The sequence below is a fragment of the Muntiacus reevesi genome, chromosome 2, assembly GCF_963930625.1.
Source record: "Muntiacus reevesi chromosome 2, mMunRee1.1, whole genome shotgun sequence".
NCBI classification, from domain to species: domain Eukaryota; kingdom Metazoa; phylum Chordata; class Mammalia; order Artiodactyla; family Cervidae; genus Muntiacus; species Muntiacus reevesi.
The window spans coordinates 269,021,090-269,041,886 of NC_089250.1; the positions used below are offsets into that span (position 1 = coordinate 269,021,090).

General features: G+C 55.1%; 3 protein-coding genes across 4 annotated transcripts; all 3 read right to left on the reverse strand.

The window, feature by feature from the left end:
* Positions 1–780: 780 nt before the first annotated feature.
* On the reverse strand, positions 781–5,654 carry KLK10 (kallikrein related peptidase 10). Its single transcript, XM_065926637.1, has 6 exons — positions 5,597–5,654; positions 5,026–5,133; positions 3,640–3,823; positions 2,461–2,735; positions 2,141–2,274; positions 781–1,318 (listed from the first exon to the last, which is right to left on the reverse strand). The coding sequence occupies exons 2-6, from the start codon at positions 5,117–5,119 to the stop codon at positions 1,166–1,168; spliced, it is 840 nt and encodes a 279-aa protein (XP_065782709.1). The 5' UTR covers positions 5,120–5,133; positions 5,597–5,654; the 3' UTR covers positions 781–1,165.
* Positions 5,655–7,517: 1,863 nt separating this feature from the next.
* KLK11 (kallikrein related peptidase 11) lies at positions 7,518–10,128 on the reverse strand. 2 transcript variants are annotated; one of them, XM_065926614.1, is made up of 5 exons: positions 10,062–10,128; positions 9,486–9,642; positions 8,868–9,133; positions 8,183–8,319; positions 7,518–7,670 (listed from the first exon to the last, which is right to left on the reverse strand). In XM_065926614.1, the coding sequence occupies exons 1-5, from the start codon at positions 10,099–10,101 to the stop codon at positions 7,518–7,520; spliced, it is 753 nt and encodes a 250-aa protein (XP_065782686.1). In that variant the 5' UTR covers positions 10,102–10,128. The 2 variants fall into 2 exon arrangements, with proteins under 2 accessions (XP_065782686.1, XP_065782685.1); XM_065926613.1 differs by having other exon boundaries at positions 8,868–9,243; positions 9,482–9,642; positions 10,062–10,101.
* A 3,037-nt stretch (positions 10,129–13,165) lies between these two features.
* KLK12 (kallikrein related peptidase 12) lies at positions 13,166–17,242 on the reverse strand. The gene is made up of 5 exons (XM_065926626.1): positions 17,206–17,242; positions 16,466–16,625; positions 15,368–15,627; positions 14,351–14,484; positions 13,166–13,321 (listed from the first exon to the last, which is right to left on the reverse strand). Exons 1-5 carry the CDS (start codon positions 17,240–17,242, stop codon positions 13,166–13,168), a joined length of 747 nt encoding a protein of 248 aa, XP_065782698.1.
* Positions 17,243–20,797: the final 3,555 nt, after the last annotated feature.

Here is a 20,797-nt window from a genome sequence, read left to right on the forward strand (position 1 = left end):
GCAGGCGGATTCTTTACCACAAGCACCACCTGGGAAGTCGCATTTAGCCCCTAGCATGGGAATATTTGCACAGAGACAGTATCAGGGAGAAGATAAGAACCCCCCTCGTCCCAAATTTTCAGGGCAAAAAGCTCAAAGCCAATTTAGGGGAGGAGAGGGGAGGGGATGGAGTTGGAATGTCTGGTTGTTGGATCAGCCAATGAGAATGGAGATGTGGTATAGAGATGGAATTGGATGGGGATGGATCTGACCAAGAAACCAAAACATTCCCCTTAAATTTCAGAGGGCTTCTTTGCGTAAACTTAGCAACTGAGGTAAGGGAGAGGTCCTCTGATCTTAGAGACTGAGATGCCTGTAAGGTGAGGTCCCTTGAGTTTCGGTGGCCCCAGCAAGGCACGGAAGGTACCAGATGACTCAGAGACAGCCCAGGTCCTGGGACAGGAGGAACAGGTGTTGGGTGGACCCCAACATGGGAAACAGTGGGAGGGAAGAAGGAAGTGGTTAAGAAGTGCTCTACAGATCCTGACAGGAAGAAATGTGATTCTCTCATCCGTCCTGATAGACGGGGCTGGGAACGCAAAGGGTGGTTAGGATTAGAGGCTACCTCTGCGCTTTTTTCCCCAGGTCACAAAAATCACACCCATGCCCACCAGGACCTGGTGCCATTTAGTCAGAGTTCACCACCCACCATGTTAAAACTTGACATGGCAATTTCCATGACAATCTACACGCACATGTTATAGTCTCCTCATGACACGTTTTATGAGGTAAGCACTTCATTGTTCCGGTTTTCCAAGTGAGGATAAACTGAGGCTCAGAGAAGGTACTTGGCTTGCCCAAGGTCACACAGCAGGTAACAGTGAAGAAGGTCAGGTCGGGTGATGGATAACTTCTCTCAGAGACTAGTGACTACCAGCTTCATTTCTCATGAACAAAACTTGGCCAGTGCTTTCTGCATCTTGGCCACCACTGTCTGCATCTCAGCTTCAGCGCAGGCAGAGAGCAGCAGTGGGCAGGGGGTGTGAGGAAAGAGGAGAGATGTTAGCAGGTGTGCGTGGGCGGCAGAAATTTGAGTGGGGCAGGGGGAGAGCCCAGCCCAGATGGAGGAAGGAGGGGAGGTCGGAGGAAGAAGGCAGGTGGAGAAGGAGTTGCAGGGCATCCTGGGTCAGTTGGAGCGGATGGTCTTCTCTATCCAAGAGCGGTACTTGCAGATCTGCGTGTAGACAGCTGGATGCTGGGCGGAGCCACAGGGGTAAACGCCCCATGAAAGGATGCCCTGCAGGGTCTCGTCACAGACCAGAGGGCCACCAGAGTCACTCTGGGAGTGGGAGGAAGGAAAGATCAAATAAATACACCAACGGAAAGGCTGCCACCTAGGGGTCTGGGGTAGTGATGGGGAAGGGAAGGGTCGGGTAGGGTTGGAGCTGGGTTGGGATAAAGCTGAGGCTGGGGTGGGGTTGAGGTGGGATGGGGTGGGGATGAAGTTGCAGATACGATGGCGATGGTGCCATGTTGTTCATGGTAGGTGAGGGATGGAGCAGGCTCTAGAGATAAGGCTGGGGTCAGGCTTTAGGAGGGCTTCCCAGGTGGCGCTAGTGGTAAAGTCCCTGGGTCGGGAAGATCCCCTGGAGGAGGGCATGGCAACCCACTCCAGTATGAGAATCCCACGGACAGAGGAGCCAGGCGGGCTACAGTCCATAGGGTTGCAAAGAGCCAGACACGAATGAAACAACTTAGCATGTGGGCATTTAGGAATGGCTTGAGGATGGGGATGTGGCTTAGGATGGGGTAGGAAGGGGTTGGGAGAAGAAAATGGCAACCAGCTCCAATATTCTTGCCTGGGAAACTCCATGGACAGAGGAGCCTGGAGGGCTACGGCCCATGAGGTGGCAGAGTCAGACATGACTGAGAAACGCATAGAGGATGGGGAGACGGGCTTGGGCGTGGACTTGGAGACGGGGTTGGGCATGAGAAGGTGGATACAAGGAAGTAGAGTTGAACATGGGGTTGACGTTGGGGTAGCAGTGGGATAGCGCTGGACATGGGGGGGATATTGGGCTGGGAGCAGGGGGTGTCTGTTTTCCCATAGCTTCCCTGTCCTGCTCCCACCAGTCAGAGACCCTCCCTGGCCAGTCTGTACCTGGCAGGGGTCCTGGCCCTGATCCAGTCCTGCACACATCATGTTGCTGGTGATCACGCCAGGATAGAAGACTTCACACTCCTTAGGGCTCAGGATAGTGACCCTGGAGCAGCTCAGGCCCTTGTTGTACTTCACTGATGGGAGAAAGCATTGGGTAACCCTGGGGCCCCGGCCCCTAGTGCCCCAGGCCCCAGGAGTCCCGACACCCAGATCGTGCCCCTCCCAGGCCCCAGACTCCCAGCCTCTTCTCCATCCAGGAGTCCTGGTCCCGCTTCCTCCTTCCCCGAGATTCAGGCCCCCCAGGGGCCCCTGGCTCTTGCCTCTCCGGGAGGAAGTGGTGGCCCAGCCGGCGATCTGGCACTGGTCCCCGGGCTGCGTGCAGCGGAAGGGCAGGCGCAGGGGCCGCACTCGAGGCCCCGGCACCACGGGCCTGCCGAGCTTCAGCAGCATGAGGTCGTGCTCGTCCGTGCGCCTTGGCAGGATGGGGCCCGAGCCCTGCTGGTACTTGGGGTGGACGATAGGACGAGAGGTCCGGCGCAGCTGTTCGCCCTGCAGCAGCAGCAGGTGGTCATCCCCGACTCGAGCCCACAGGGGCCTGGGGAGGGAAGAGCCTTCATCGGGACTGGGGCTGAGCCCTGAGTCCCTGGGAAGGAGGGTACAGGCATTGGGGTCGGGGTGGACTCTCGAGTCCTGGCAGGGGAGGGGGCTGGGGCTGGGACTCTAGGGTCTGAGGGAGGAGGGGCTGGGGGCCTAGATTCTTGGGTCTAGGTGGAGGGGGCTGGGACTCCTAGGTCTGAGGAAGCAGTATGTAGGGGAGAAGGGAGCTGGAGACCTGGGTTGGGAGGCATGGGGAGGTGTGACCACGGGTTTGGGTCCCTAAGTTCTGCAGGATTTGAGGGCAGAGGGTCTCCATGGGTAAACCTACTCTTTTCTTCCTCCTTCAGTGAGGACTCACAAGGTGAATAACTTCTTTTAGTTCTAAAGTCCTAACCACACTAGACCCCAACTTCTGTCTGCTGCACAAAACTGTCTGCACCTAAATGGAAAACCCTGATGTTGGGAAAGATTGAGGGCAGGAGGCGAAGGTGGCAACAGAGGATCAGATGGCTAGATAGCACCATCGACTCAATGGACATGAGTTTGAGCAAACTCCAGGAGATAATGAAGGACAGGGAAGCCTGGTGTGCTGCAGTCCATGGGGTCACAAACAGCCCGACGTGACTTAGGGACTGAACAACAAAAACAGGAAAAATGGAACCCTAAGAGATTCGGCTGGGCAGTGGCTCTGGATGGGCCCAGAAACGCTGAGAAAGACCACACTGCCCCCTCGTGGCCACAGCACAGCTCCACCTCTCCTGGTACAGGAAGCCCTCCAGGACTGCCCCCGCGTGGAGCTGGCAGGCCCATACCCTCACGTGCTCCCGCCCCTCCCTCCGCCCCCGCCCCCCGGGGCCTGTCTCCCCAGCCCCTCCGTAGCGCCCCAGAGGAGCTCCCCCTACTTATTGTTCCCGCAGTGTGCAGCGGTGAGCACCCAACTCCTGTCCACCAGGACGCCGGCGCAGTGGAACGAGAGGCCATTGAAGAGGGACACCTGCCAGGGCTGCGAGCCGTGAGCGCACGGGGCGCCGGAGGCCACGACGCGGGAGCTTGTGTCGTTTGCGGGAAGCAACAGAGCCTCCGAGACTGGAGAAAGAAAGCAGGAGAGGGTCGGAGCAGCCAGGGCAGTATGGCCAGCACTGGGTTTGGGATCCGAGTGGGGCCATAGGACGGGGCTTTTTCGGGGGTGGTGGTGCACAGCCCGAATCCGGCGGCCTGTGTGGGACTTGGCTGTCCCGAAGCAACCGAATGGACGTGGGCGGAGAACGGCGTGAGAGGGGAAAGGAGACCTAAGGGGCCTCCCCTGGTGGCTCAGACAGGAGAGAATCTGCCTGCAAGGCAGGAGACTCGCGTTCGATCCCTGGGTCGGGAAAAACCCCTGGAGGACGCAATGGCAACCCAGTCCAGGATTCATGCCTGGGAAATCCCGTGGACAGAGGAGCTTGGCGGGTTACAGTGCATGATGACTGAGCGACTGACACTTTCACTTTTACTCGCAAGGAGACCGAAGAGGATGATTCTGGAGGAGTGAGGAGTGAATGAATCGAGTACAGGACGAGGGCAGGAATACAAGGAGGCGTGGCCGTGGGCGTGGCTAATGGGGCGTGGCTAATGGGGCGAGGCGAAAGGAACGGGGATGGAACTCTGCGCTGCGGGGGTGAAAGTTAGGGTTGGGTGGGTGAAAGTTAGCGCTACCGCGCCAGCAGAAGGGATGAGGGCAAAATACTGTAAAGCAAGGCTTGGGATAGGGACACCCCTGTTGGTCCGGTGACTGAAACTCCACACTTCCAAAGCAGATGGCGTAGGAGTTCAGTCCCTGGAGGGAACTAGATTCCACAGCCTTCAACTAAGAGTTCTCCGGCAGTGACTGAAGATCCCACACGCCAAAGCTAAAAAGAGGCCCCAACTAAAGTTGCAGCTGTGTGCTGCAACTAAGACCCGGCGCAGCCAAATAAATAAATACATATTAAAAAATAGAAAAAACTTGGGATTAAAATAGGGCGGAGTAAGAAGGGGCGGGGAGGGGAAAGGCGAGGACAAAGTGGGGGCTGTACTGATCCTAGCGGAGTAAAAGGGTTGGGATAGCTAGGGCGGAGTTAGAAGACGGGCGGGTCTGACTTGGGCCCGGGCCTTTCCCGACCTGTGGGTGAGTGCTGGGGGTCTCAGGGGAGGAGAAGTGCGCGACAGGTTTGGTGATAACAGCCCAGTCTCCCATTGCCTCCCCGCCACCCGCCCGCCGCCCACCCCATTCCCCGGCAGCCCCCTCCAAGTCTGGTTCCCCTCCTCACCCCAGAATTGCGCCATCAGTAGCGGCAGCAGCAGCTTCCCTAGGCCGCCCTGAGCGCCGGAGGCGGCAGAGAGGTGGAGATGTGGAGGTCTCATGGCCAGGACCTAGGCTGGGGAGGAGCAGCGACGCGGGCAGTTCAAAACACTTGAGACCCCCACCTTGCCTGCCCGTCCGCGCATCCTGGGCCACCCCAACCTGCGGGGACCCGTTTAACCTGCGGCCTACCGGCACAGGGGTGGGTAGCCTGGCGATTCGGGCCTGAACCTCCAGTGATGGGCGCAATTACCCTAATGACGCCCCTCTGGCGTCCTCCTTCACTCCCCATCCCACGCCCGAGGGCAGCGCCCTCCCGGCCCGGGCTGGCCCGGGCTGGCCCGGGCTGTCTCGGGTGCCAACCTCTCAGCGCTTCGGGTTCCTGCCCTCCTTAATATAAATGGGCTGGAGCTTCGAGGCTCAGAGGATAAAGAGGATAAAGAAGCTGAGTCTCCAACAAGTCTCCTACCCGTCACCCGAAGGTGCCCACCTGGGCTCTGGCGACCCACCCCCACCAAGGTGAGGTGCGTGCTGCTCACCTGGGAGCCGTGGAGGGGAAGACGTGCCTCAGCCCTGCCGTGTGGGCCGCTGGACTCCTCTGCCAAGGGACCCCTGGGCAGGCCTCCCCTTTTAACCCCGAAGAGCCTGTTTCCCCACCCTCCCCCCAGGGAGGTACCCACTCCCTTTCCCTCTCCCTAATTATGCCGTGGGTGAGGCTGGGCCCCAGATTCCTGCTTTGGGAGGGGCCCAGGAATACAGGCTTCTCCTAGTGCCTGAAACACCCTTTCAGAGCTTGGATTTCGTGGGGTTTCCCCAGGTCTGGTGTTCCCAGAAGCTGTCTTAGGTGAGGAGAGAGGGGGGCCACATCCCCAGAAGTTCCCCGGGGGTCACTGGCATAGTGTTGGAGACAGATGACTGTAAGCAGAGAAAGAGAGGGAAATAAGTAAACAGGGAAATGCATACCAAGAGTGATGTAATGAGAAAAGCTGGACGGCTGACCTGGAAAGAGGGAAGCAGAGCGATAAGACAGATGGAAGGAAAAAGAGTGGGAGCAAGAGACACAGACACAAGGGAAAGAATGCACAGAGAGGCAGGTGCAGACACAGAGGGATGCTCTGTGCCTGGGCACGCACCCGTCCACAGCCAGAGCGGTGTCCTTGTGTGTCCCAGCCCTGGTGTGTAGGGGGAGGTTCCGCACCCTGTGCGGTCACTTCCCATCCTTCCTGCCACCTGCGTGTCTCCAGGTGACGCACAGGCCCGTGAGTCACAGGAGGTCAAAAGCTGCAAGGGGCATCCCACGGCACTTCAGCCAACTCCCTCATTTGGGGTGAGGAATGGGAGGCTCAGAGAGGGTAGTGACTCACGGGAGGCCACGCAGCAAGGTCCACTTAACCACCCAGAGGCCCCAGTTCCAGCTCTGGGCTCTGACTCCTCCTGCCAACCACCTCCCCTGCCAGGAGAGCAGAATGTGAGGAGAGATCTAGTTCTGGACTCTTTGTGACGCTTCTTCTCCAACAAGAAGTGGGTTAATTCCAGAGGTAGCCCAGCTCTGTGCCCTCCAACTGAACTTTCTGCCGCGATCGAGAGGCTCTGTATTTGCTATCAAACGCAGTAGCCACCCACCACATGTGGCTACAGAGGTTTTGACATGCGATGAGTATGACTCAAGGATTGCATTTCTGATTTTGGGCCATTTAAATTTAATTTTAATTTAAATAGCCACATGTGGCTAGTGGCTATAGTATTGACCTGCAAAAGTCTTGATGAACTACCTGTTATGAAGGTTGGAAAGAAAACAATGATCCCTTCCTTTTATTGGGTTTCAGCTATGTGCATGCTGACTGACGGAGTGTGCATACTTCTGCATGCACGATTTTACAGATAAGGAAAGGAGTCTTAATCAAGGCAGTATTGTTAAGAAATGATCCCTTGCTCCTCTTACTTACTGGCTGTGTGACCGTGAATAGGCGACTTCTTATCTCTGTGCCTTAGTTTTCCTCATCTGCAAAATGGGTATAATAATAACAGCACCAGCCTCATATGGCTTTGTGAAGATTGTGTCGGTCAACATATTTAAAAGTCCTGGGACCAGGGTCACCGGGAGCATTCAAAAGATTCATTTGTTCAGTAAATATTTATTGAAACCTTAGTGTGTGCCAGGAATTGCGTTTGCAGCTGGAGGTACAACAGTGAACCAGACAGCTATTTTCACTCCCAGAGTCACAAGTTAGAATGAGGCAGGAGTAGAACCCAGGTCTCCTAACTCCAAATCCTAACCCTGCTTACTAAGTAATCACACTGATTACTAAGTTAACAGCATCTCTCGTGGTCAAGAAGGCCTCTCCCCCCACAAAGTACATGAAGGGAATCCTGGCTCAGACTTCCTTATTAACAGAATGAACAGGAAACTACAGCCCCAAGTAGGGATTAGGGGATTGGGCTGTGATCAGCTGGTCCTGGCTAATTGTTTTCCATGGTCTTCTGAATCCAGTCCACATATTTGCAGACCTTTGTGTAGACACCAGGCTTTTTGGAGACAGCACATGGATCCTGGCCCCAGGAGATGATGCCTTGAAGAGACCCGTTACAGACCAGAGGGCCCCCAGAGTCACCCTGGAGATGGGGAAAAGAGAACCAGTTAGACAGGAGGCGAGAGGGGAAAGTGTTCATGGTCTTCGATAGGACGTGGGGATGGTGTTGGAATAGAGTTGGAGATTGAAGATGGGATTGAGGATGAGGTTAGAGTTACAAGTGAGAACAAAGATAGGATAGAAAACTGATTGGGGGGACTTCCCTGGTGGTCCAGTGGTCAAGAATCACCCTTCCAATGTAGGGGACATGGGTTCAATCTCTGGTCAAGAAACTAAAATCCCACATGCAGTTAAGCCTGGAGCCCACCACTAGAGCAAGCATGATTTGAGGATGGTTGGGGCTGGAAATAGGGGTGGGGATGGGAGTGGAGCTGGGGATTGTGTTTAGATTAGAAAGGGGAACCAGGAGTGGAGCTGGATTGGGGGGTTGCCGGGGAAAGTTGGGGAATGAGATTCTGGCTGCTGATGAAGATGCAGCTGAGGTGGGAGCTGGGAATGGAAATGTGGTCGGAGACCCAGGCCCTGCCCTCTGACCTGGCAGGAGTCCTTGCCCTCCTTTCGGACACTGGCACACACCATGGTGTCTGTGATGTTGCCGGGGTAGGCGTCCTCACACTCTTCGTGCTTGATGATGGTGATGTTGGCACATCGCAAGGTACGGGGCAGATGCACTGTAGAGGCGACATGAGGGGGCACAGAGAATGAGAAGCCCTTGGTCCCCTTCCCCCTGCTGCGGGGCTGCCTCTAACCCTGGCAGAGAACCAAGGCCCTTTCTCTGCACCCAGCTCCCGTCCTTCTTGCTTGCAGCCAACTCACCTCTCTGCTTGTAGCGACAGTAACAGTAATGCCATTAAGTAAAATTCTTTATGCCAGTTGCTCTATAAACATTATCTCTTATCTAGACCTAGCAGGTGGGTGTGATTATTCTCATCTTATAGAGAAGCCACTTGCCTAAGGACCTACAACTCTGCAGGTCGTGGATCTGAAATTGCACATCCTGTCTCTGAATCCAGGCCCCAAACGTTTGTCTCCACCCTCCCCAGCCCTAACATTTCCACTCTTCCTTTTGGTTATCCCACTATTGACACCCCCGGGGTGGCCTCCTTTTGTATTCCTGCAAGTTCTCGTCTTTGAAGGTTCCTCTGGCTCCCGCTATCCTTCCGCAATCATAACCGCGTGCCCCGCCCCTCCCCAACGCGTTCCCCTCTGGAGCCCCTACACTGGGGGCTGGACACGGTGCCCCAGCCGGAAATGAGGCAGTTGGCGCCCGCTGGGACGCAGCGCCGTGACACGGTGAGGGGTCGCACGGCCCAGGTGAGCTGGGCCGGGGTCGTCATCTTCACCAGCATGATGTCGTTGCGGTGGTCTTTGTTGGGGAGGCTGTTGTTGAAGTCTGGGTGGGGGAAGGACTCGGTGGCAGTTCGGGTCTGCTCACAGCCATCCTGCCGCCGGAGGCTGTGCGCCCCCAGGTGAATCTCGTATCGGCTGAAGTGGGAGACACACCGCCGGTCAGACGGAAGGGGAAGGAGGCAAAGGAGATGGAGAGAGGCGTGGTGGGGAGGGGGAGAATCGGAGAGAATGAGGAAGCAGCGCGGCTCCCCCTCCAGCCTCGTCCCCGTCGCCCACCACGCACCACGACCTTATCCTCAACACGACATCCGACCCCCCGAGCCCAGCGCCATCCCGGCTTCCGACATCCTTCATCGTCCCAGCTTCAGTCTCAGCCCAATCCCACCGTCGATCCCTGACCCCACAGCCCCCACCCGAGCCCCTCTCCACCCATCTCTCCATCTCCAGCCCCCTCCCCTCCCAACCCCGCCCCAGCCCCCGCACCCACGGCTTGCGGCAGTGGGCTGCTGTCAGGAGCCATCTGGGGGCGATGAGCGTGGCCCCGCAGAGCAGCCTCGTCTTCTGGAACAGAGCCACCTGCCAGGGCTGTGAATGAGGGGCGCACTCGTAGCCCTTGATGATTCTGGTCTCCCCCACGACGTGCCCTAGAAGGGTGGGGAAGCCAAAGAGGGGGCCCAACCATGAGTGGACTCCCAGAAATGGGGGCAAGGGGATCACAACCCTGGGAACGCACTGTGTGGACCGGCTGGGCATTAGATGATTGAAACCCTTCCATACCAGCTGCTCAGCAGCCACTGTCCTGAGCTCTCTGAATGTCTCCCACACCACCCCACCTGCCCTAGGTCCTCCTCTGGGACCGTCTTTGTCTCCTCCCTATTCTAGCTCTAAAGGGATCACACCTTTGGGTGGTAGGGGGCATCCGGGACTCATTACGGCTCATCTACTCTTTCAGATGCCCTGTTATTCTGTATTTTTAATATCAGCTCCATTAGGGTCTACACCCTGAGGGCTGAGAATCCTAGAGACTCTGGAGGCCCCTGCCCGTCCCCACCCCCCACCGTACCTGTCACCAGAGCAAACATGATTAATTGCAGAGTCATCATGGCCTGCAGCGGGGGAGGGCAGGCCCCAGGTTCTTCTGGGAACAAGATGGACAAGGGGCCGAATCACTTCATGGGGAGATGGAGGGCTGGTCCGTGACCCTGCTCCGGCTCCTCCCCCAGCAAGAAACAACCAGGTTTGCGGAATTTCCTGGTTCTCACAGCACCCCAACCTCCAAAATTTTAAAAATAAATCTCTAGTATGGAGGCTGGCTTTGCAGGGCCCAATCCCAGTTAGGGGCTTCCCCAGTGGCTCAGCAGTAAAGAATCGCCTGCCAGTGCAGGAGACCCAGGTTCCATCCCTGGGTGGGGAAGATCCCCTAGAGAAGAAAATGGCAACCCACTCCAGTATTCTTGCCTGAAAAATCCCATGGACAGAGGAGCCTGGCGGGCTGCAGTCCATGGGGTTGCAAAGAGTCGGACACAACTGAAGTGACTGAGCACACATGCACGCACTCCCAGTTGGAACCTCCAGAAGCTAGGGGAGGTCTTTGCCCAGGGCAAGGGATGGGCTGACCCTGTGTAGTCAGCCACGGGACCTCATAGGCCCTTCTTGCCCATCTGAGACTTAGGGCCCAGCCAGCTGGGGGTCGGGGGATAAAGGGAACCAGGCTCCATTCAGTAACCACCCCAGAGCTATCTGGGGTGTAGGAGGGAGCTCAGCCTGGGACAGCATTCTGACCCCCAACCCTGCTGAACCCCTGCCCCTTGGAAGAACAGCTAGACAGGGCAGAGTGGGGCTGGTCACCTGACCAGTGGGGGTGGGGGTGGAGGGTTGGACTCGGTGATGGAAGCTGGGGTCGGAGGACACTAAGCTTGGGGTGGGGGGCAGCCTGCTGGAGACACAGATCAAGGCAGACAGACACAATGCCTCCACCCCGAGAAGGTCTGAGCAGGAGGAATGATGCCAGGCAGAGGCCTGGCACCCTCAGCAGGGCACCTTCCCTTCCGCCCTCCCACCACACCCCCAGACTCACGGGCGCTGGGGCTGGGGCTCGTGGGGGCCGGCAGACTCTGATGCAGCAGGTCTAGGAGCGGGAGGCACCAGAAAGGTGAGCAGGCAGGGGGTGGCCTGGGGCGGGCCCAGGATGACTGACCTCCCAGCCCTGCCTTAGCACCCCCGGGGGCAGGGTGTGGGGGGCACTCCCCAGCCTGACCCGGGCCCTTGGGTGTGTTGCCCACCTGCCACTGTCATGTCCCCAAGTCTCTCTTCTCTGTGCATCTGTATGCCCTCACACCCCTGAGTCCATCTGTCTGTCTGCATCCTTTCCTGTCACTGTGAATTTGCCTTTATCTTTCCCACTTTTCTATAATTCTCTGTGTTATGTGTGAGTGTCATTTTTCTTTCTGGTCCTTTCTCTTTGTCCAACCCTGTTTTTCCCTCCCAGTCTCTGCAGGTCTCCTGTAATTCTTCCCATCTTTCTTTGTGCCTCCCTCTTGTCTCTGCCTCCCTCCATTCCTGTCCTTCAGTCTCTCCCCACATCCAAGTCTAAATCCCTCTCAGTCCTCCTCCTCTCCCAGTCTGTGTCTCCTGTCCTTGCTCCTCCCTTCCCACAGCCCCCAAGCCCAGGGGGGCCCCCTGACCCCTTCCTTCACCGTTCCAAGAAGTGGGGTGGGGGTGGGGGGACTCGGGCATCACACAGGTGGGGCTGCTGCCAGGCAAAGGAGCAGGCAGGCGGGTGGGGGAGGCAGGTTGGGGCCTGTGGGATTTGAGGCCCAGGAAAGGGAAGTCCGCCCTGGGCCGGCATCCACCCCCCAGGGCTCCTCTGGGGCTGTACATCCCTGCCCACCCTTCTCCCAGGGTCCTCCGGAGCCAGCTGTGGCCCTTACTCACTCTGTGACCTAGGTCCAATGACTTCCGGAATCTGAACCAGCTCAGCTTCCTCCTCTGCAAAACTCAAGTGCCGATCCCTACTTCTGCGGGTTTGTTTATTATCATTTAGATCTCCCTCCGTCTTGCCCTCCTCTCTCCCCTAATGAGATGTGAAGCAAGACTAGGGGATAGGCTTGGGTTTTGACAGCAGCCAGCCTTGGCCCCAAATCTGGGCACTGCCTCTTCCTACCACAGTGACGTGGGATGAAGGACTCCACCCGGCTGAAGCTCAGTTTCTTCATCTGTGAGATGGGGGTGACAGCTCTGCCTCAGGGGGTTGGGATGGGGACTCAAGGAGAGCCAGGTACAGTAGGCAAGCATCCAGCAAAATGCCTCGGCTGTCCTGATCGCCCCTCACCCTCTCTCATCTCAAGTGTCCCTTCCATTCACTGGGGAGAAGAAATTATCTTTCCACCTCCTGGAGTGGTTATTAAGACAAACCCTAAGAGGTGGGCAGAACTATTTTAAAACCGAGGCTGGGTCCTATTGCTTTCTAGGGCTACACCCCCTCCTCCATCATCACAGATATCAAAACAGACCTTCACCCCACATTAAATATAACGCGTACTCAACTCCAGCTGAGCCAAGTTGCGATTGGCTCGTGGGAAGAATGTTATGTTTTATAGATGTTTAATTAAATGGTAGTGAATTTTGATCTTGCAGCTTTCATTTGGTATTTTGGAGCTGACAACCCTGTCCCCCACTACCCCCACCCCCTGCCCCCACCACACACACACACACGCACCGCCCCATGTCAGGTCCTTCATGGCCCTTTGAAAAGTTTATAAGCTCTAAACTTATAAGTTCCTGTTGCGGCAGATGGAGAGAAATGGCCTTAATTTCTAATGTAATTTTCTCTAGTGCATTCATGTGAGGCTCCTGAGAGAAAACCCTTACCCTCTCGCATCTTTATTTTCACACCTGTGGGTAGGGTAACTGATGAGCCCTCCCTCTAATCTCAACCAGCAGAGGGATTCAAATAGACACAGCCCCTCCTCCAGGTTTATTTATTCCAGTCACACACTTCTTCTGCTTCAACCGTGGGTCTTAGGAGGGTTGGCTGGAGTTGGGAGTTCTGTGAAGAAGATCCCCAGTTCAAGAAGAGTGGGAGCTAGAGGTGATGATGGAGACGGTGTCGGCGCTCTGCGGGTCACAGTGGCCCCCAAGCTGAGGTATGACGATGCAGAGAGCAGGTCAGTTGCTCCCTATGGTCGTCTGGATCCAGTCCACGTATTTGCAAATATTGGTGTAGACCCCTGGGATGCCTTCTTGTCCGCAAGGCCCCACGGATCCCCAGGACACCAGACCCTGAAGGACCCCTCCACACACCAGGGGACCCCCGGAGTCACCCTGGAAGACAAGAGACGAAGGAGCATGGTCTGAACATGGGGAAACCCTGTTCCAGTTTCCTCTCCACAGCCTCCTGCCCCCTCACCCATTTCTTGGGCCTTGAGGACGGTGGCTCCAAGCCTTGTCATCAGAGAAAACAAGAACAGCCAGGTCCCCAAAGGACAACAGTGACTAAACAGAGAAGAACACATTGTCCATAGCGGCCAATCCCAGGCAAGGAGGGCAAGCCTCTATGCCAGGTTAGAGGGTTCTCTCAAAGACGATAGCTGAGCCTTGACCAATAAGGAAAGAGAGTGCAGGCGCCAATGACCAATCCCAGTGCAGGAGGGCAGGACTCCATCCATGCTGGTCAAGGAAAAGGGCTGGGGCCCTGACCAATGAGGGAAGAGGACACTGGTACCAGTGACCAATGGTAGAGAAGGAGGACTGGCCATCTCAAGAGTCCTCTCCAACCATAGCTGGGGCTCTGACCAATGAGGGAAGAGAGCACAGGCATCAATGACCAATCCCAGTGGAGGGGGGCGGGACTCCATGCAGGCCAGTGACCAATGGTAGAGAAGGAGGACTGGCCGGCTCAAGAGTCCTCTCCAGGACTCTGGCTGGGGCCCTGGCCAGTAAGGAGGGGCAGCCTTCAAACTGGAGGACCAACAGGAGAAGGTAGCCGAATTACAGGATGAGAGAGCCCTCCGACCGCTCTCTCCTGGGCCAGCACCAACGGGAGGATGGATGGTATGGGGAAGACTCAGGACTGGAGAGACACGCGGTCACCTGCCTGAGCCCCAAACACCCGCTACCTTTTGCCCTCCCTCCTTTTGTGCCCCACCCCAAATCTCTCCTGCTCCGTACCTGCGCTCCCTCCCTCTGTCCTCCACTCCCTGGGCTCTCTCCCTGGCGCTTTCTGTGCCTCTCCTTTCTGACCTCATCTCCCTCCCCGTCTCCTCTCTCTGACTAGTCCTTTCTGCTCCCCCCACCCCACCCCGTTCTCCCTCCCCTCCCTCCCCTCCTGGGTGTTCCCTGCAAGTCGCTCACCTGGCAGGCATCCTCCCCAGCTTCGCCGCCAGCACACACCATGTTGTCTGTGATTCTCCCGGGGAACACTGCTCGGCAGGTGGCATTGGAGACGATGGAGAGGCTGAGGCACTGGAGTCGGTCTGGGAACGGGCCTGGAGATGGAAGATGGATGCTGGAGGATCCCCCAGTGCTTCCCTCATCCCGCCCCCCACAAAGAGGCCACATGGAAGCCCAATACAAGTTTATCCTCAACCCCCTCCCTGTGACCTCCAAGACAATCCTCGGGCCTTTATATTTCAGATGATGATTTGATTACATAGTGGCTCTTGATTTCAATCCATTGGCCCAGTCCCCCCGACCTTTAGCCTATGACTCGGATACAGTGACTCCAGACCTGACCTCCTTCAATCCCAGCTACTGTGACCTTTGACCTTTAATCTTTTAAAATAACCCTTTGAGCCCACCTTGGCCTCACCTCTTCTCTCTGTCTCTGTCTTCCTTGTCTTCAACTTAATCTCTGACCTCAGCTCTGCATCCTCTAAACCACCGTTCCTACTCCAAAGTGGCCTCTGATCCTAGTTTACTTGACCCCAGACTCCATGACTCTAACCCTTGGCTCCACACACCAAACCCTATGGCTTCCAGTCCCAGACCTGTGATGCTTGATGGAATCCCAGTTTCCGTCCTCAGATAGCGGCCGACATCTGGGTCCCATGACCTCAACTCCACAGTGACTGACGCCACAGTCCATGACCCCAAGAGCCTATTATCTCTGCTTTTCGCTCTAGCCTGATGACCCTTGACATCTCTCTGACCTCTAACCTCATCCCTGACCCATGACTTCCAACTCCATATTCAACCACTGAAACGCTTTGACTCCCAAGGCCCTTGATGCACCATATTTTCAGACCCCAGGGCATGATCCTGATGGGGAACTGTTTACCCATCCTTCCTCTGAGAAGGCAGGACCCTTGACCTCACACCCTATACCCCCAGCTCTGTCCCTCCTGACCTCTCACCCCGGGACTCCCTTACTCCATGGGTGGTTGGTGGTGCCCCAGCCCGAGATGTGGCACTCGGTGCCGGCTGTTGCACAGGTCGTGGGCAGGGGCAGGGGCTGGACGCTGGCAGTCAGCCGGACAGGGGTGCCCAGTCGCAGAAGCCGGAGGTCATTGTCATGGTTCCCCAGGTTGCCTCGGTAGCTGGGGTGGGTCACCGAGAGGCCGCTGCGTCGGATCTGTTCCGTCCAGTCCAGTTTGCTCAGGCTGTGTTCCCCCAGGCGCACCCAGTACCTGCTAAGGAGGCATGGTGGGTGGTGGGTGGGCTGTCCCGGGGCTCCCAGACCGCCTGCCCCTCTCTACTGCTCCGCACCTTGATGGCTGTCCTCTCGCTCCTTCATTCCCTTGCTCTCACTGTCTGTCTCTTCCCATCTCTTGGTCTCTACTTCCTTTGCCATCTCTGCTTCTCTCGCGTCTGTCCTGTCTCCCCTCTCCAAGCCACTGTGTCACTTTCTGACTCTGATTCTCTCAGCTGGTGATGCCCACGGGGCAGGGACATCTGCGAATCCTGTTCACTGCCCCGTTCCCACCACCCAGCAGAAGGCTGGGTCATCAACATTGTCAACTAACTGCAGGGGGAAATAAGGAGTAGATTCTGTTTGTCTTGCTGGTGTCCCTCCCTGTCCCCACATCTCTCTGTCTTTCCATCCATATCTGATCAGACTTATAAAGCCCAATCCCCTCATTTTACAGATGGGACCAGTGAGGCCCAGAGAGGTACCAGATGTAGCCTTTGACGTTGTACAGAGAGTTTGGGTCAGACATGGGCCCAACGGCTCAGACTCGGCCAGGGGACGCTGGACTGGTGACACACACCATGTGGGAAGGAAATGAGACCTGAGGGAACGTAGGGGCTGGGTGGGCAGGTTGCAAGACCCCTGCTTTCCCCCCACAGCTCCCCACCCAGGTCCATCCCAGGCCCACTGTAAGGAAGTCCTACTTCTTGTCTAACCTCAGGCTCTCTTGTTGCAGGACCATCTGCTTAGTCCTGTGAGCCCCTCCCCTGCAGTCCTCCCCTCCCCACCACCCTCCCTTTGACCACCCTGAGTAGGGAGGCTCCCAGGTGGGGGCTTACCTGCCACTGCAGTGAGCAGCCGTGAGAACCCACCTGCGGTCAATGAGGACCCCCCCACAGCGCAGACGGGTGCCCTCAAACAGCCCCACCTGCCAAGGCTGAGAGTGAGGGACGCACTCGGTGCCGTTAACGATCTTCTCTTTGGCCTCGTGGCTGAACCCTGAGGACAGGGACACGGGGCAGAGAGATGGGGGTCAGAGGCTTAGAGATTGTGGATCAGATAGAAAGAGGGGTACAGAGCTCTGGTGCACACACGCCACAACGAGAAAGTCTGTGTGCCTCAATGAAGGATCCTGCATGGCCATGAAGATCCCACGTGCTGCAACTAAGATCTGATGCAGCCAAATAAATAAATTTTTAAAAAAGAAAAAAAGAGGGACACAGAATGAGCAAGAAAAAGGCAAGAGAAAGAAACAAGAAACAGAGACAGCGGGGGAGGGAGCTCAAAGGCAGGAAGACAGACCGGTGATATACAGAGAGACACATGGAAACACCCAGAGACACAGAGAGGAAGACAGAGGAGAGAGATGCTTCAAGAGAGAAACAGACATTCAGAGAGAGAAAGGACGGAGGCGTGGTGACAGGGGCGACAGAGGGGAGATGGATTGGAGGATAGAGAGAGGCACATGACCCCAGAAGAGGGAAATGAATGGAGGCGTAGACTCAGCCCGCCGCCCTCCCCTCCTCAGTGCTCGGCATTCTCACGAGGGAGGGACCCACCTTCCCTCTGGGAAACTCACCAACGAAACACAGGAGCAAAAAGATGCTGGCCCTCATGGTGGCCCACCTCCAGGTTCTGGGGGGCATAAGATGCAGCATCTCAGAGATGGCAAGTGGCCCCTCCCACTCCATCCCTTGCACCGGCAACTCCACGCGGAGGGGACGGTCCACACGCCCATCCTTCTCGGTGCCCATCCCCCAAGGGCCACCCCACCTCCAACAACGGTGTCTGCCTGCCTCCTCCTCACCTGGTCTCTCTGCCTGCCGGTTCCTCCAGGTGTCTGTTGCGATCAGCCTGTCCGTCTCTCTCTCTCTGCTATCTCGTCTGCCCACCCACTGGCTTGTCCTTTCATCTGCCGGCTACCCTGCTGGTCCACACTCCCGCTGTCCACCTGTCCCCCTCCTTCTGTCTGTCTGTCCCAGACCAGCGGCTGACACAGCTTTTAACTCTCTTTGTCCCAGCCCATGTGATTTTTTCCGGGTTGGGGGAAGGGGACAAGGAAGTCATGGGGTGGGGCTCCCTCTAATCCTGGGGAAACTCTTGTAGGCTAATAACACTTGACTGAGATTTACAGTTAAAGGGAGAGGGGAGGGGCCTGGATGACTCCGGAGGGAAGACCCAGCCCCTCTCCTTCTCCCCTCCTCTCCAGACCGGCCAGCAGCCCATGACTCATGGCCATCTGGGAGCCGAGTTCTAATCCTGACTCCAGTGACAAGCCTCAGGGAGGGTTGGGGTGGTGGATCCCTAGGACTCTTCCCCCGAGAGGTGCAGGGAAGGGGCGAGAGGGTGGAAATGAGAGTCGGGGAAACCGAGGGCAGAGAGAGCCCAAGAAAGAAGAGGTGGAAAGGGAAGAGGTTTCAAAATAGGTGAGACAGAGGAATTTCCAAACCAGGATCCAAGGAAGTCTGGTTCTAATGGAAGTCTTAAAATGTGCAAACAATTCTCTTCCCTGCTTTCAGAGCATAGGTCTTGTGATATCAGGTTGATTTATCTAATTCCATGAAAATTGTTTTGCATGGGGACTTCCACTGAGAAAGAAATGGAACAGGAAACAGAGGGAGAGAGAAAGAGATTGAAGGCAGAGTCCTTCTCTCTCATTCTTTCTGCCATCATCTTTTTTTTTTATTTTTAAGTAAAATTCACATGACATAAAATCCAGCTTTTGGGGACTTCTTTGGTAGTCCAGTCCCCAATGCAGGGGACACGAGTTCAATCCCTGATCAGGGAACTAAGATTCCACAATCTTCGGAGAAACTAAGTCCGCTATGAAAGATCCTGAATGCTGGAACTAAGACCCAACATAGTCAAATAAATAAATAATTATTTTTTAAACATCCAGCCTTTGAACCAGCTTAAAGTCTACCATGCAGTGAATTTTCCTGTATTCAGAATGTTTTGCAACCATCACCACCATCTAATTCCAGAATATTTTCATCACCCCCAAGAACACCCTCTACCTGTTAAGCTGATGCCTATCCACTGATAAATGGACCAATAAAATGTCTGTCCCTACTATGGGGTTTGTGGGTGTTAAGTCACTTCAATTATATATGACTCTTAGTGACCCTATGGACTGTAGCCCGCCAGGTTCCTCTGTTCATGGGATTCTCCAGGCAAGAATACTGGAGTGGGTTGCCCTGTCTCCCTCCAGGGGATCTTCCCCACCCAGGGATCAAACCTGTGTCTTTTACGTCTCCTGCATTGGCAGACTGGTTAGCACCACTTGGGGAGCCCACTATAGGGTATATTCAACTATGAATATAAAAGGAACAAGTACTGATATGTGCTATACATGGGGGAGGGCTTCCCTGGTGGCTCAGTTGGTAAAGAATCCGCCTGCAATGCAGGAGACCCAGGTTAGACCCCTGGGTGGGGAAAGATACCCTGGAGAAGGAAATGGCAACCCACTCCAGTATTCTTGCCTGGAAAATCCCATGGACAGAGGAGGCTGGCGGGCTACAGTCCATGGGGTTGCAAAGAGTCGGACACAACATAGCGACTAAACCACCGTCACACGTGGGTGAACCTTGATAACACTGTGGAGAGTGAAAGAAGTCAGTCACAAAGGACCACAAACCATACGATGATCTCATTTATATGAAATACCCAGAAAAGGCAAACTGATGGAGACTGAAAGTGGTTTAGTGGTTGCCTGGGGCTGCAGGGAGTGGGGATGGGGAGTGACCGCTTGGTGGTTCTCTTTGACATGCTTTTCTTTTACATGCTTCTCTTTTACAGCTTGTGGCTTCTGCATAAAGCCAATTCCTTTCTGTAACTGGCAGCTCAAAGAGGCAGACCTCCTGCTTTCAAGAAAAGCACCGAGAGCCTTTGTCACCTCTCCCAGGGAGCCCCCCAGAGCTCCCGAGTCCTTGTTCCTAGTGCTTTCTTCTTGGCATCATCATAAGCTCACTATGAAGCCCATTTGTAGGGAGAACTCAGGCCTCCCAACACGGGGTGGGGGGGTGACGTCCCCGAGCACGGAGACCATCATAGGTGAGGAAGCTGACAGACAGCTGAATGCAGCCACTTGCTCACAGTCACATAGCTGAGAAGAGGCAAAACTGGAGTCAGGACCCAGGCAGACTGGCTCCAGAACTTGTATGGTTAATCATTTTCCAAGTATGTGAATGAACAAAAGAATGACTAACTGAAGGAATATATGTGTGAATAGATGAATGTAGAAGTGTTGCTGTGGGTTTCAAAGAAAGAGGGTGAGCGTTTGGAAAAGTACAGACTGGGTTGAAACCTCAGTTCGTCTCGTGACTCCCTGGGGCCATTGGGCCACTCTCTTGTCCTGTCCTCTGTCGGTCCATCAGAAAAATGGGTCTGGGAGGAAGGTAAATGTTTACACTTCCTCTTGGGGTCATCAAACAAGGCAACAAAAGATGAATGGGAAGGGAGAAAATAAATTAGGAGTTTGGGATTAATATAAACACACTACTATATATGAAATAGGAAGAAAAAGAAAACAAGGACCTACTGTATAGCCCAGGGAACTATACTTAGTATCTTGTAACAACCTATAATGGAAAAAAGAATCTGAAAAAGTATATATGAATATATATATATATGAATCACTTTGCTGTATACTTGAAACTAACACAACAATGTAAATTACACTTCAAGAAAAAAAAAACAAACAAACAGAATAGATGGATAGGGGGACTTCCCTGGTGGTCCAGTAGTTAAGAATCCGTCTGCCAATCCAGGGGACATGGGTTTGATCCCTTGTCCAGGAAGATCCCACATATCTCGGGGCAGCCAAGCCTGTGTGCCATGACTACTGAAGCCTGCGGGCCAAAGAGCCCAAGCTCTGTAGCAGCCAGAGAAGCCTCCGCAATGAGAAGCCTGAGCTCTGCAACTGGAGAGTATAACCCGGCTTGCTGCAACTAAAGAAAGCCCCCCCACAGCAACAAAAAAGACCCAGCACAGCCAAAAATAAAGAAAAAATTTTCAAAAATCATGGATGGGGTACATGTATGCTAAATGCAGACATGAGTAAGATTGCCCCTATCCATTTATTTCTTTTTATAAAGAAGGGACTTTCAAAGCTGACAGATGACAGAATCTTTCTGCAGTCTTCAGTTTATCTGTACACCTCTCTCTCATTC